This window comes from Anomaloglossus baeobatrachus, chromosome 7 (genome assembly GCF_048569485.1).
Source record: "Anomaloglossus baeobatrachus isolate aAnoBae1 chromosome 7, aAnoBae1.hap1, whole genome shotgun sequence".
In the NCBI taxonomy this organism is placed as follows: Eukaryota; Metazoa; Chordata; class Amphibia; order Anura; family Aromobatidae; genus Anomaloglossus; species Anomaloglossus baeobatrachus.
In genome coordinates, this window is record NC_134359.1 from 289,135,013 (window position 1) to 289,148,587 (window position 13,575).

The 13,575-nt window shown below is 50.3% G+C and overlaps 1 protein-coding gene across 1 annotated transcript in view; it reads right to left on the reverse strand.

Moving 5' to 3' along the window:
• Positions 1-13,575, reverse strand: part of MYO15A (myosin XVA) — a 123,215-nt gene that overhangs the window by 65,242 nt on the left and 44,398 nt on the right. The window contains exons 18-23 of the mRNA XM_075319461.1: positions 13,375-13,529; positions 12,903-12,948; positions 10,812-10,936; positions 10,409-10,529; positions 7,604-7,779; positions 3,596-3,680 (exon numbers count right to left, since the gene is read on the reverse strand). Of these exons, the coding sequence (XP_075175576.1) occupies positions 3,596-3,680; positions 7,604-7,779; positions 10,409-10,529; positions 10,812-10,936; positions 12,903-12,948; positions 13,375-13,529 (708 nt within the window). The remainder of the gene's footprint in view (positions 1-3,595; positions 3,681-7,603; positions 7,780-10,408; positions 10,530-10,811; positions 10,937-12,902; positions 12,949-13,374; positions 13,530-13,575) is intronic.

Here is a 13,575-nt window from a genome sequence, read left to right on the forward strand (position 1 = left end):
CGAAACTCTGGAGAGTCTCCAGCGCAACGTTCAGGCTGTGTTGGCATGCCTCTTGAGAGGGTGCCTTGACAAGTAGCTCGTCCAAGTAAGGGATCACAGAGTGACCCTGAGAGTGCAGGACTGCTACTACTGCTGCCATGACCTTGGTGAAGACCCTTGGGGCTGTCGCCAGACCGAAAGGCAGGGCTACGAACTGAAGGTGTTCGTCTCCTAAAACGAAGCGTAGAAAACGCTGGTGTTCTGGAGCAATCGGCACGTGGAGATAAGCATCTTTGATGTCTATTGATGCTAGGAAATCTCCTTGAGACATTGAGGCGATGACGGAGCGGAGGGATTCCATCCGGAACCGCCTGGTTTTCACATGCTTGTTGAGCAGTTTTAGGTCCAGAACAGGACGGAAAGACCCGTCCTTTTTTGGCACCACAAACAAATTGGAGTAAAAACCGTGACCTTGCTCCTGAAGAGGAACAGGGATCACCACTCCTTCTGCCTTTAAAGAGCACACCGCCTGCAGAAGAGCATTGGCTCGGCCGGGAGGCGGAGAAGTTCTGAAGAATCGAGTTGGAGGACGAGAACTGAACTCTATCCTGTACCCGTGAGACAGAATGTCTCTCACCCAACGGTCCTTGACATGTGGCAGCCAAATGTCGCCAAAGCGGGAGAGCCTGCCACCGACCGAGGATGCGGAGAGAGGAGGCCGAAAGTCATGAGGAAGCCGCTTTGGTAGCGGTTCCTCCGGCTGCTTTCTTTGGGCGTGACTGGGCCCGCCAAGAATCTGAGCTCCTCTGATCCTTTTGAGTCCTTTTGGACGAGGAGAATTGGGACCTGCCCGAGCCTCGAAAGGACCGAAACCTCGACTGTCCCTTCCTCTGTTGGGGTTTATTTGGTCTGGGCTGAGGTAAGGATGAATCCTTACCCTTGGACTGTTTAATGATTTCATCCAATCTCTCCCCAAACAGTCTGTCACCAGAAAATGGCAAACTGGTTAAGCACTTCTTGGAAGCAGAATCTGCCTTCCATTCCCTTAACCACAATGCTCTGCGTAAAACCACGGAGTTGGCGGACGCCACTGCCGTACGGCTTGTAGAGTCCAGGACAGCATTAATAGCGTAAGACGCAAATGCAGACATTTGAGAGGTTACGGACGCTACTTGCGGAACAGATGTACGTGTGACAGTGTCAATCTGCGCCAAACCAGCTGAAATAGCTTGGAGTGCCCATACGGCTGCGAATGCTGGAGCAAACGACGCGCCGATAGCTTCATAGATGGATTTCAACCAGAGCTCCATCTGTCTGTCAGTGGTATCTTTAAGTGAAGCCCCATCTTCCACTGCAACTATGGATCTAGCCGCAAGCCTGGAGATTGGGGGATCCACCTTTGGACACTGGGTCCAGCCTTTGACCACGTCAGGGGGAAAGGGATAACGTGTATCCTTAAGACGTTTGGAGAAACGCTTATCTGGATAAGCGTGGTGTTTCTGGACTGACTCTCTAAAGTCAGAGTGGTCCAGAAAAGTACTCAATTTACGCTTAGGATACCTGAAATGGAATTTCTCCTGCTGTGAAGCTGACTCCTCCACTGGAGGAGCTGTGGGAGAAATATCCAACATTTTATTGATGGACGCTATGAGATCATTCACCATTGCGTCCCCATCAGGTGTATCCAGATTGAGAGCGGTCTCAGGATCAGAATCCTGATCAGCTACCTCCGCCTCATCACACAGAGAGTCCTCCTGCTGGGACCCTGACCAGTGTGATGAAGTCGAGGGCCGCTCATAGCGAGCTCGCTTAGGCTGTCTGGGACTGTCGTCCGTGTCAGAGCCATCACCCCGGGATGCATGGGACCCCCCCCGGAGCACGGATGTGTTCCAAAAGAGGGGAACCAGGGAGCATTGAATCAACAGTGCCCATGGTCTGAGTTACCGGTCTGGACTGCAAAGTCTCAAGGATTTTAGACATAGTCACCGACAGTTTATCAGCAAAAACTGCAAACTCCGTCCCTGCCACCTGGACAGTGTTCACAGGTGGTTCTCCTTGGGCCACCTCTAGCAGAGGCCCCGGCTGAGCAAGTGCTACAGGGGCCGAACATTGCACACAATGGGGGTCAGTGGCACCTGCCGGTAGAATAGCCTTACATGCGGTACAAGTAGCATAGAAAGCCTGTGTCTTGGCCCCTTTGCTTTTTGCGGACGACATGCTGTTGTCTAGCAATCTAGGAGGGTATATAGCCAAGAATAGCGACCGTACAATGCAATGTATAGCATACAAGCATAAAGTACAAATGAACACTGCGGCACTAGTGGGGTAAGCCCTCGAGGGCTGCTTACCGCCCGCTGAAAAGCGGGTGTGTGACCGCCAGAATCCCGTGCCTGGATCTCCCAGAGCTCGTGTCCCCTCTCCACTCAGACTGCAAACAGGAATGGCTGCCGGCGTCCTGTGAAGAGGGGCGGGCCGTGGGCGTGCCCCAGACAAAGTGCGGGAAACTAGCGTCCCACTGTGCCTAGTGAGGGGGGTTGGAGTATGCTAAGCAGACTCCAGCCCTCGGCGCTGACGTTCTGACCAGCGTCCCGCCCTTCCCCTGACTGGCAGGCCTGGGGGCGGGAACGAAACGGAACTAGGCCGCAAAAGCCGGGGACTCGATTTATAAGCGCGGCCGTCGTATAAGCACGGCCAGCGCAGAAGTCCCCGGCGCACCACAAGTCCCAGCCGCACCGCAGTGTAAAAAACCGCCAGCAGCGGCCGGCGCGGCAGTTCCTAATACAGAAACTCACTCAGCAAAGCTGCAGTGAGTAAAGCACCAGCGCGCCGCGCTGCTGTCCCCGGCGCACTAACACACCCAGCAATGCTGGTGTGTGTGCGCGATCTGTACGGGGACCCAGAGTACCTTAATGTAGCAGGGCCCTGTCCCTGACGATACTCATCTCCACGTCCAGCAGATTCCCAGGGGCTGTGGACGGAGCACGGTCTCCTGTGCTTGGAGACCGATAGGATCCCACTTCACCCAGAGCCCTAAGGGGATGGGGAAGGAAAGCAGCATGTGGGCTCCAGCCTGCGTACCCGCAATGGGTACCTCAACCTTAACAAACACCGCCAACAAAAGTGGGGTGAGAAGGGAGCATGCTGGGGGCCCTAGTATGGGCCCTCTTTTCTTCCATCCGATATAGTCAGCAGCTACTGCTGACTAAACAGTGGAGCTATGCGTGGATGTTAGCCTCCTTCGCACAAAGCATGAAAACTGAGGAGCCCGTGATCCCACGGGGGGTGTATAGCCAGAAGGGGAGGGGCCTTACACTTTTAAGTGTAATACTTTGTGTGGCCTCCGGAGGCAGTAGCTATACACCCAATTGTCTGGGTCTCCCAATAGAGCGACAAAGAAAGGAAGAAAATGTATAAAGGAAGGATTTCTATTTTGCGCCCCTCCTGGGGTCATCACAACAACCACCCGTGATATTGCAGACGTATGGAGATTGTCCCACATGCCTGGGCACCTTTTTCTCCAAGAACGAAGAACCCTCATTGTCATAAATGATGGATTTATCCAAGGTTGGACCACAGCAATAAAGCATTAAGGTGACTGACAGTAATGGTGTCTTACCCTCAGGAATCTTCTCCGATTCACGTACATGTGGACCAAAGCTCGAAATTTCAGCATGCTCTTTCTCCAGTTGTGAAACCTACGCCTTGAAGAAAGAAAAAAAAAGTCACATAAATATAAATAAATAAACAAAAAGCAAAATCTATATATCTGTATATATAACTGAGTGTGTGTGTGTGTGTGTGTACTGTATGTATGTGTGTCCACTAAAGGAATCCGCACAGTCGCATTTACAATCATAAAATTTTGTACAGACACCCCATTTGAATAAGGGAACATCATAGACTATGTTTTGAGGGGAAATTTTAACCCTGCACTTTACAGTTATTCACCAAAAAAGTCCCGTTTGCTTACTGTTTGGATGTGTGACGTAATATATTGGCTATTTTGACAGTTAGCCTTGATATTTATCAGCTATGCTTTTATTTTACTACAGGTCATGAATAGGTCTGATCAGTTGCTGTAGGCAACGAAGGACGTTCTTAGTATAAGACAGCATATGTGTCAGTTAATATGAATTCGAAGGTGAGACGGGGAGTGGGAGAGAGGGAGAGAGAGATAGAGAGGGATAGAGAGGGAGAGTGGGAGAGTGGAAGAGGAAAAGTGGCAAAAAGAGGGAGAGTAGGAGAGAGGGAGAGTAGGAGAGAGGGAGAGTGGGAGAAAGGGGGAGAGTGGGTGAGTAGGAGAGAGGAAGAGTGGGAGAAAGAGGCAGAGAGGGAAAGTGGGAGAAAGAGGGAGAGTGGGAGAGAAAAAGAGTGGGAGAAAGAGGGAGAGTGGGAGAGAAAAAGAGTGGGAGAAAGAGGGAAAGTGGGAGAGAAAAAGAGTGAGAGAAAGAGGGAGAGTGGGAGAGAAAAAGAGTGGGAGAAAGAGGGAGAGTGGGAGAGAAAAAGAGTGGGAGAAAGAGGGAAAGTGGGAGAGAAAAAGAGTGAGAGAAAGAGGGAGAGTAGGAGAGAAAAAGAGTGGGAGAAAGAGGGAGAGTGGGAGAGAAAAGGAGTGGGAGAAAGAGGGAGAGTGGGAGAAAAAAGAGTGGGAGAAAGAGGGAAAGTGGGAGAGAAAAAGAGTGAGAGAAAGAGAGAGAGTGGGAGAGAAAAAGAGTGGGAGAAAGAGGGAAAGTGGGAGAGAAAAAGAGTGAGAGAAAGAGGGAGAGTGGGAGAGAAAAAGAGTGAGAGAAAGAGGGAGAGTGGGAGAGAAAAAGAGTGGGAGAAAGAGGGAGAGTGGGAGAGAAAAAGAGTGAGAGAAAGAGGGAGAGTGGGAGAGAAAAAGAGTGGGAGAAAGAGGGAGAGTTGGCGAGAGGGAGAGAGGGAAAGTTGGAGAGAGGGTGAGGGGGAAGTAGGAAAGAGGAAGAGTGGGATAAAAAGGGAGAGAGCTAGAGTAGGAGAGTGGGAGAGTAGGAGAGAGGGAGAGTGGAAGAGTGGGAGAGTAGGAGAGAGGGAGAGTAGTAGAGTAGGAGAGAGGGAGAGTAGGAGAGAGGGAAAGTCGTAGAGTACGAGAGAGGGAGAGTAGGAGAGAGAGAAAGTGGTAGAGTAGGAGAGAGGGAAAGTAGGAGAGAGGGAAAGTGGTAGAGTAGGAGAGAGGGAGAGTAGGAGAGAGGGGAGTAGGAGAGAGGGAGAGTAGTAGAGTAGGCGAGAGGGAGAGTAGGAGAGAGGGAAAGTGGTAGAGTAGGAGAGAGGGAGAGTAGGAGAGAGGGGAGTAGGAGAGAGGGAGAGTAGGAGAGAGGGAGAGTAGGAGAGAGGGAAAGTGGTGGAGTACGAGAGAGGGTGAGTAGGAGAGAGAGAAAGTGGTAGAGTAGGAGAGAGGGAAAGTGGTAGAGTCGGAGAGAGGGAGAGTAGGAGAGAGGGAAAGTGGTAGAGTAGGAGAGAGGGAGAGTAGGAGAGAGGGAAAGTGGTAGAGTAGGAGAGAGGGAGAGTAGGAGAGAGAGAAAGTGGTAGAGTAGGAGAGAGGGAGAGTAGGAGAGAGAGAAAATGGTAGAGTAGGAGAGAGGGAGAGTAGGAGAGAGAGAAAGTGGTAGAGTAGGAGAGTGGGAGCGTAGGAGAGAGGGAGAGTGGAAGAGTGGGAGAGTAGGAGAGAGGGAGAGTGGAAGAGAGGGAGAGTAGGAGAGAGGGAGAGTAGTAGAGTAGGAGAGAGGGAGAGTAGGAGAGAGGGAAAGTCGTAGAGTACGAGAGAGGGAGAGTAGGAGAGAGAGAAAGTGGTAGAGTAGGAGAGAGGGAAAGTAGGAGAGAGGGAGAGTAGTAGAGTAGGCGAGAGGGAGAGTAGGAGAGAGGGAAAGTGGTAGAGTAGGAGAGAGGGAGAGTAGGAGAGAGGGGAGTAGGAGAGAGGGAGAGTAGGAGAGAGGGAAAGTGGTGGAGTACGAGAGAGGGTGAGTAGGAGAGAGAGAAAGTGGTAGAGTAGGAGAGAGGGAAAGTGGTTAGAGTAGGAGAGAGGGAGAGTAGGAGAGAGAGAAAGTGGTAGAGTAGGAGAGAGGGAGAGTAGGAGAGAGGGAAAGTGGTAGAGTAGGAGAGAGGGAAAGTAGGAGAGAGGGAAAGTGGTAGAGTAGGAGAGAGGGAGAGTAGGAGAGAGGGAAAGTGGTAGAGTAGGAGAGAGGGGAGTAGGAGAGAGAAAAAGTGGTAGAGTAGGAGAGAGGGAGAGTAGGAGAGAGAGAAAGTGGTAGCGTAGGAGAGAGGGGGAGTAGGAGAGAGGGAAAGTGGTAGAGTAGGAGGGAGGGAGAGTAGGAGAGAGGGAAAGTGGTAGAGTAGGAGAGAGGGAGAGTAGGAGAGAGGGAAAGTGGTAGAGTAGGAGAGAGGGAGAGTAGGAGAGAGGGAAAGTGGTAGAGTAGGAGAGAGGGAGAGTAGGAGAGAGGGAGAGTGGTAGAGTAGGAGAGAGGGGGAGTAGGAGAGAGGGAAAGTGGTAGAGTAGGAGAGAGGGGGAGTAGGAGAGAGGGAAAGTGGTAGAGTAGGAGGGAGGGAGAGTAGGAGAGAGGGAAAGTGGTAGAGTAGGAGAGAGGGAGAGTAGGAGAGAGGGAAAGTGGTAGAGTAGGAGAGAGGGAGAGTAGGAGAGAGGGGAGTAGGAGAGAGGGAGAGTAGGAGAGAGGGAGAGTAGGAGAGAGGGAAAGTGATGGAGTACGAGAGAGGGTGAGTAGGAGAGAGGGAAAGTGGTAGAGTAGGAGAGAGGGAGAGTAGGAGAGAGGGAGAGTAGGAGAGAGGAGAGTAGGAGAGAGGGAGAGTAGGAGAGAGGGAGAGTGGTAGAGCAGGAGAGAGGAGAGTAGGAGAGAGGGAGAGTAGGAGAGAGGGAGAGTAGGAGAGAGGGAGAGTAGGAGAGAGGGAAAGTGGTAGAGTAGGAGAGAGGAGAGTAGGAGAGAGGGAGAGTAGGAGAGAGGGATAGTAGGAGAGAGGGAGAGTAGGAGAGAGGGAGAGAAGGAGAGAGGGAGAGTAGGAGAGAGGGAAAGTGGTAGAGTAGGAGAGAGGGAGAGTAGGAGAGAGGGAAAGTGGTAGAGTAGGAGAGAGGGAGAGTAGGAGAGAGGGAAAGTGGTAGAGTAGGAGAGAGGGAGAGTAGGAGAGAGGGAAAGTGGTAGAGTAGGAGAGAGAGTGAGAGAGAGAGATTAGTTACTATCCTGGGCAATGTCGGGTACTACAGCTAGTAAATAAAAAAAGACAAAAGAAAAGCACTCTAGTAATGATGTGTTTACCCTCATATAGGTGTGTGCAAATGTAGTGGCCACACAAAGAGACGATGGGGCTCTATAACAATTTACAGTCGGGCCCCGTCCATGCATTGGATTATAAGCTTACATGCCCCCATTTGGGGTAATAGTCATCCTCCATTCTCCGTTGTTGGACGGGTCTTGCCCGATCTTTTCAGCTTGCCCTTAACCAAGCTAAACCTGAACTAAGCCCCTTGCCCCAAGGGGTTCTATAGCAAAGGCACGGGCTGCCCCTATTATACGAGCGCCCTTATAGAAATAGGTACAGTGTCTTGAAAGCTGAAATCCATTGTATGATTATCTGCTATGTACGTATAGTAGAGTTTTTGTACCTTGCCAGGTAGCCACGAGCCAGAGCCTGCAGCTGAATAATCCTGTATCGGAGGGTCCGGTAACGCTTGCGGGTCAGGTAGCCGCGTCCGTAGCGCTGAAGAGTGACGGCCGCCTTGTTCATCAGCTGGTCGCGTTTGCTCTCCAGCTGCTGGTAGAGATTCTCCTTCATAAAGAGCTGAAATGGATAAAAGAACGGATGGAAAATGTAGCATGTGATGATCTGTGTGCGGGGAAGGCACCGGCATCGTGTATTCTGCAAGGAGTTTGTATGTTCTCCCCGTGTTTGCGTGGGTTTCCTCCGGGGTCTCCGGTTTCCCTCCCACACTCCAAAGACATACAGATAGGGACTCTAGATTGTGAGCCCCAATGGGGACAGTGTTCCTGATGTATGTAAATCGCTGCGGAATATGTTAGCGCTATATAAAAATAAAGATTTATTTATTTATTATTTTTATTTGATTCCCTACATATGCACTTACTATTCTCACTATCACTTCTGCAATATTATTATAGGACATTGCTATTTCAATATTTCCTAAAATATGAGTCAAATATTTAGTAAGGAGCAAGAACCCCAAAAACAGCCGTGTACAGAGAGGTGCATTTTGGTGGGAACTCTGGAGACAGATTTCCTTCCGAGAGACGAATTGCATTTCAAGGAAAAAAAGGTCTAAGAATCTCAAGAGAGGAGGAGGGGCTAATAGATGAGGAGGGGTTAAAAGATGAGGAGGGGCTAATAGATGAGGAGGGGCTAATAGAAGAGGAGGGGCTAATAGATGAGGAGGGGCTAATAGATGAGGAGGGGCTAATAGATAAGGAGGGGCTAATAGATGAGGAGGGGCTAATAGATGAGGAGGGGCTAATAGATGAGGAGGGGCTAATAGATAAGGAGGGGCTAATAGATGAGGAGGGGCTAATAGATGAGGAGGGGCTAATAAATGAGGAGGGGCTAATAGATGAGGAGGGGCTAATAGATGAGGAGGGGCTAATAAATGAGGAGGGGCTAATAAATGAGGAGGGGCTAATAGATGAGGAGGGGCTAATAAATGAGGAGGGGCTAATAGATGAGGAGGGGCTAATAGATGAGGAGGGGCTAATAGATGTGGAGGGGCTAATAAATGAGGAGGGGCTAATAGATGAGGAGGGGCTATTAGATGTGGAGGGGCTATTAGATGAGGAGGGGCTATTAGGTGAGGAGGGGCTAATAGATGAGGAGGGGCTAATAGATGAGGAGGGGCTAATAGATGAGGAGGGGCTAATAGATGAGGAGGAGCTAATAGATGAGGAGGGGCTAATAGATAAGGAGGGGCTAATAGATGAGGAGGGGCTAATAGATGAGGAGGGGCTAATAGATAAGGAGGGGCTAATAGATGAGGAGGGGCTAATAAATGAGGAGGGGTTAAAAGATGAGGAGGGGCTAATAGATGAGGAGGGTCTAATAGATGAGGAGGGGCTAATAGATGAGGAGGGTCTAATAGATGAGGAGGGGCTAATAGATGAGGAGGGGCTAATAGATGAGGAGGGGCTAATAGATGTGGAGGGGCTAATAAATGAGGAGGGGCTAATAGATGAGGAGGGGCTATTAGATGTGTAGGGGCTATTAGATGTGGAGGGGCTATTAGATGAGGGGGGGGTAATAGATGTGGAGGGGCTAATAAATGAGGAGGGGCTAATAGATGAGGAGGGGCTATTAGATGAGGAGGGGCTATTAGATGTGGAGGGGCTATTAGATGAGGAGGGGCTATTAGATGTGGAGGGGCTAATAGATGTGGAGGGGCTATTAGATGTGGAGGGGCTATTAGATGAGGAGGGGCTATTAGATGAGGAGGGGCTATTAGATGTCGAGGGGCTATTAGATGAGGAGGGGCTAATAGATGAGGAGGGGCTATTAGATGAGGAGGGGCTATTAGATGCGGAGGGGCTATTAGATGTCGAGGGGCTATTAGATGAGGAAGGGCTATTAGATGAGGAGGGGCTATTAGATGAGGAGGGGCTAATAGATGAGGAGGGGCTAATAGATGAGGAAGGGCTATTAGATGAGGAGGGGCTAATAGATGAGGAGGGGCTAATAAATTAGGAGGGGCTATTAGATGAGGAGGGGATAATAGATGAGGAGGGGCTAATAGATGAGGAGGGGCTATTAGATGAGGAGGGGCTAATAGATGAGGAGGGGCTAATAGATGAGGCGGGGCTATTAGATGAGGAGGAGCTAATTGATGAGGAGGGGCTAATAGATGAGTAGGGGCTAATAGATAGGAAGGGGCTAATAAATGAGGAGGAATTAATAGATGAGGAGGGGCTAATAAATGAGGATGGGCTAATAGATGAGGACGGGCTAACAGATGAGGAGGGGCTAATAAATGAGGATGGGCAAATAGATGAGGAGGGGCTAACAAATGAGGCGGGGCTTATACACAAGGAGGGGATTATACACAAGGAGGGGCTTATATATAAGGAGGGACTAACAGATCAAGCGGTGCTAATATATGAGTAAACGCTAATAGATGAGCAGTGGCTAATAAATGAGGAGGGGTTAATGGATGAGGAGGAGATTATACACAAGGGGCAACTAGTAGATGAAGAGGGGCTAATAGATGAGGAGCGGCTCATAAATGAGGAGGGGTTAATAGATGAGGAGGAGCTATTAGATGAGGAGGGGCTACTGCACAAGGAGGGGCTAATGGGGTTAATAGATGAGGGGGGCTAAATAGTGTAAGATCAACTTCTGCAGGTTTGTGCCCATGGCTCGTACCATCGGTAAGTATAATAGGTAGGAATAAAAGCAAAAAGTCATATATATTCACCTTGCTCACTCCGATGCAGTACATGGTGGGGTGAGCAGAAGGACATAGTTTCCTTAGCACAGTGACACATATAGCGCCATCCGCACGGATATTACGTCCGAGGTCCATGACACAGCGATACCTGGAGATGAGATACATGGTTAGATATTTGCTTTGTGGCTGCTGACGGAGGCAGTTTTGTCCCTGCAGCATCACAGACGTACAATCCGGCCAGTTGCAGAGCAGCACTTACAAGCGCGCACTCATTGCTTAGGAAACTGGCCACCTCTGGTAGACTGCAGAGGTGGTCGGTAATCTACGCAATGAACAATAAACTATGGAATTCCTCAATTTGAGAGGATTTTAGCAACATGCACATTTGCTTGTTCAGACCACCCCTTTCCACCCTTGAATACCTCCTTACCTGCTGAGGAAGATGTGGAAGGGAATCCGTACAGGAAAGCCTTCTTTGCGGATTCTGATGGTTTCTAGAATACCGGAATACTTCAGCTGACTGGTCACAATGTCAGGTTCAAACAGGCCAGGCTCCTAGGAGGGAGCAGAGCTGTGCAGGAGTCTATATACACATGACATACTGCAGGGATAGATTTCTACTGTGCACGTTAGCTTAAAGGGGATTTCCAAGTTTTAATAGGATAAACCATCCTCAGTGTTGGATCTGACACCCCTCACCCACCCATACAGAGGGACAGCTCTTTTCCAGGATACAAACTCATAAATGGAATGGTATCAATAGGTCTGTGAAGGCAACAGGACTCACAGGCTTTCTCTATGAGTGGGAGGAGTAAGCAGGACTCACAGGCTTTCTCTATGAGTGGGAGGAGTAAGCAGGACTCACAGGCTTTCTCTATGAGTGGGAGGAGTAAGCAGGACTCACAGGCTTTCTCTATGAGTGGGAGGAGTAAGCAGGACTCACAGGCTTTCTCTATGAGTGGGAGGAGTAAGCAGGACTCACAGGCTTTCTCTATGAGTGGGAGGAGTAAGCAGGACTCACAGGCTTTCTCTATGAGTGGGTGGGGGAAGCAGGACTCACAGGCTTTCTCTATGAGTGGGAGGGAGAAGCAGGACTCACAGGCTTTCTCTATGAGTGGGTGGGGGAAGCAGGACTCACAGGCTTTCTCTATGAGTGGGAGGGAGAAGCAGGACTCACAGGCTTTCTCTATGAGTGGGAGGGAGAAGCAGGACTCACAGGCTTTCTCTATGAGTGGGAGGGAGAAGCAGGACTCACAGGCTTTCTCTATGAGTGAGAGGGGGAAGCAGGACTCACAGGCTTTCTCTATGAGTGGGAGGGAGAAGCAGGACTCACAGGCTTTCTCTATGAGTGAGAGGGGGAAGCAGGACTCACAGGCTTTCTCTATGGTTGTGAGGGGTAAGCAGGACTCACAGGCTTTCTCTATGAGTGGGAGGAGGAAGCAGGACTCACAGGCTTTCTCTATGGGTGGGAGGGGGAAGCAGGACTCACAGGCTTTCTCTATGAGTGGGAGGGGGAAGCAGGACTCACAGGCTTTCTCTATGAGTGGGTGGGGGAAGCAGGACTCACAGGCTTTCTCTATGAGTGAGAAGAGTAAGCAGGACTCACAGGCTTTTTCTATGAGTGGGAGGAGTAAGCAGGACTCACAGGCTTTCTCTATGAGGGGGAGGGGTAAGCAGGACTCACAGGCTTTCTCTATGAGTGGGCGGGGGAAGCAGGACTCACAGGCTTTCTCTATGAGTGGGCGGGGGAAGCAGGACTCACAGGCTTTCTCTATGAGTGGGAGGGAGAAGCAGGACTCACAGGCTTTCTCTATGAGTGGGAGAGGTAAGCAGGACTCACAGGCTTTCTCTATGAGTGAGAGGGAGAAGCAGGGCTCACAGGCTTTCTCTATGAGTGAGAGGGAGAAGCAGGGCTCACAGGCTTTCTCTATGAGGGGGAGGGGTAAGTAGGACTCACAGGCTTTCTCTATGAGTGAGAGGGAGAAGCAGGGCTCACAGGCTTTCTCTATGAGTGAGAGGGAGAAGCAGGGCTCACAGGCTTTCTCTATGGGTGGGAGGGGTAAGCAGGACTCACAGGCTTTTTCTATGAGTGGGAGGAGTAAGCAGGACTCACAGGCTTTCTCTATGAGGGGGAGGGGGAGCAGGATTCACAGGCTTTCTCTATGAGTGGGAGGGGGAAGCAGGACTCACAGGCTTTCTCTATGAGGGGGAGGGGTAAGCAGGACTCACAGGCTTTCTCTATGAGTGGGCGGGGGAAGCAGGACTCACAGGCTTTCTCTATGAGTGGGCGGGGGAAGCAGGACTCACAGGCTTTCTCTATGAGTGGGCGGGGGAAGCAGGACTCACAGGCTTTCTCTATGAGTGGGCGGGGGAAGCAGGACTCACAGGCTTTCTCTATGAGTGGGCGGGGGAAGCAGGACTCACAGGCTCCAGGCAGCATTTAAACAGTTTAAAACAATAATAGGATCATTTATACCAATGTTTCTGAAACATTTTTCCACAATCAACAGATTTCGCTCACCTTTTTGCTGTTAGGTTTGAGGCATCGGACAAAAAACGGATTGCACCTGTAAGGAATAGACATATAAATCTTAGATGGGGAATGCGATTCACCTGTGATTATAGTGCTCCCTCTGTGCTAAGGAGCTAAAACTGCTATACAGTGTGAGGACTGTGCCACTGAGGATAGCTTAAGAATGGTTTATAAGTGTTTGGTGTCGGCCTATGCATATTTTGAGAAATTGGGGTGCGTAAAGAAGGGGGCACAAGGACTTGATGGGATACCCTGTGTGATAGGCCTGGTGCCATCTTGGTGGTCCTATCTTCTGAGGATTCAGAGGCTGCAGCTGCACTTGGGCCTTGATGCCTAAGAGGATAGCGCTGCCATAAATGGACCCTGGTAAATATTGCATTTTGCAGCAGAAAGCTGGAATCTTAAAGGGGAAGTCCGTTAGCTGCTCACTAACCCCACAGGTGACACCACTGCTTCATACCTCTCCATCTTCTCCACCAGTTCCAGCAGAGATTGCTGGAATTTTGCGGCTACAGTTTGGGCTTTGATCTTGCGTGTCATGGTACTGCTTTTACCCATCATGCTTTTCTGCTGAGCCAGCACCTGAGCGTGGCTGAAAAACAGATTGGCCACCACCTGAAGAAGCGAAGAAAGCGAAACCTGGGATCAATCAGAATAGTCC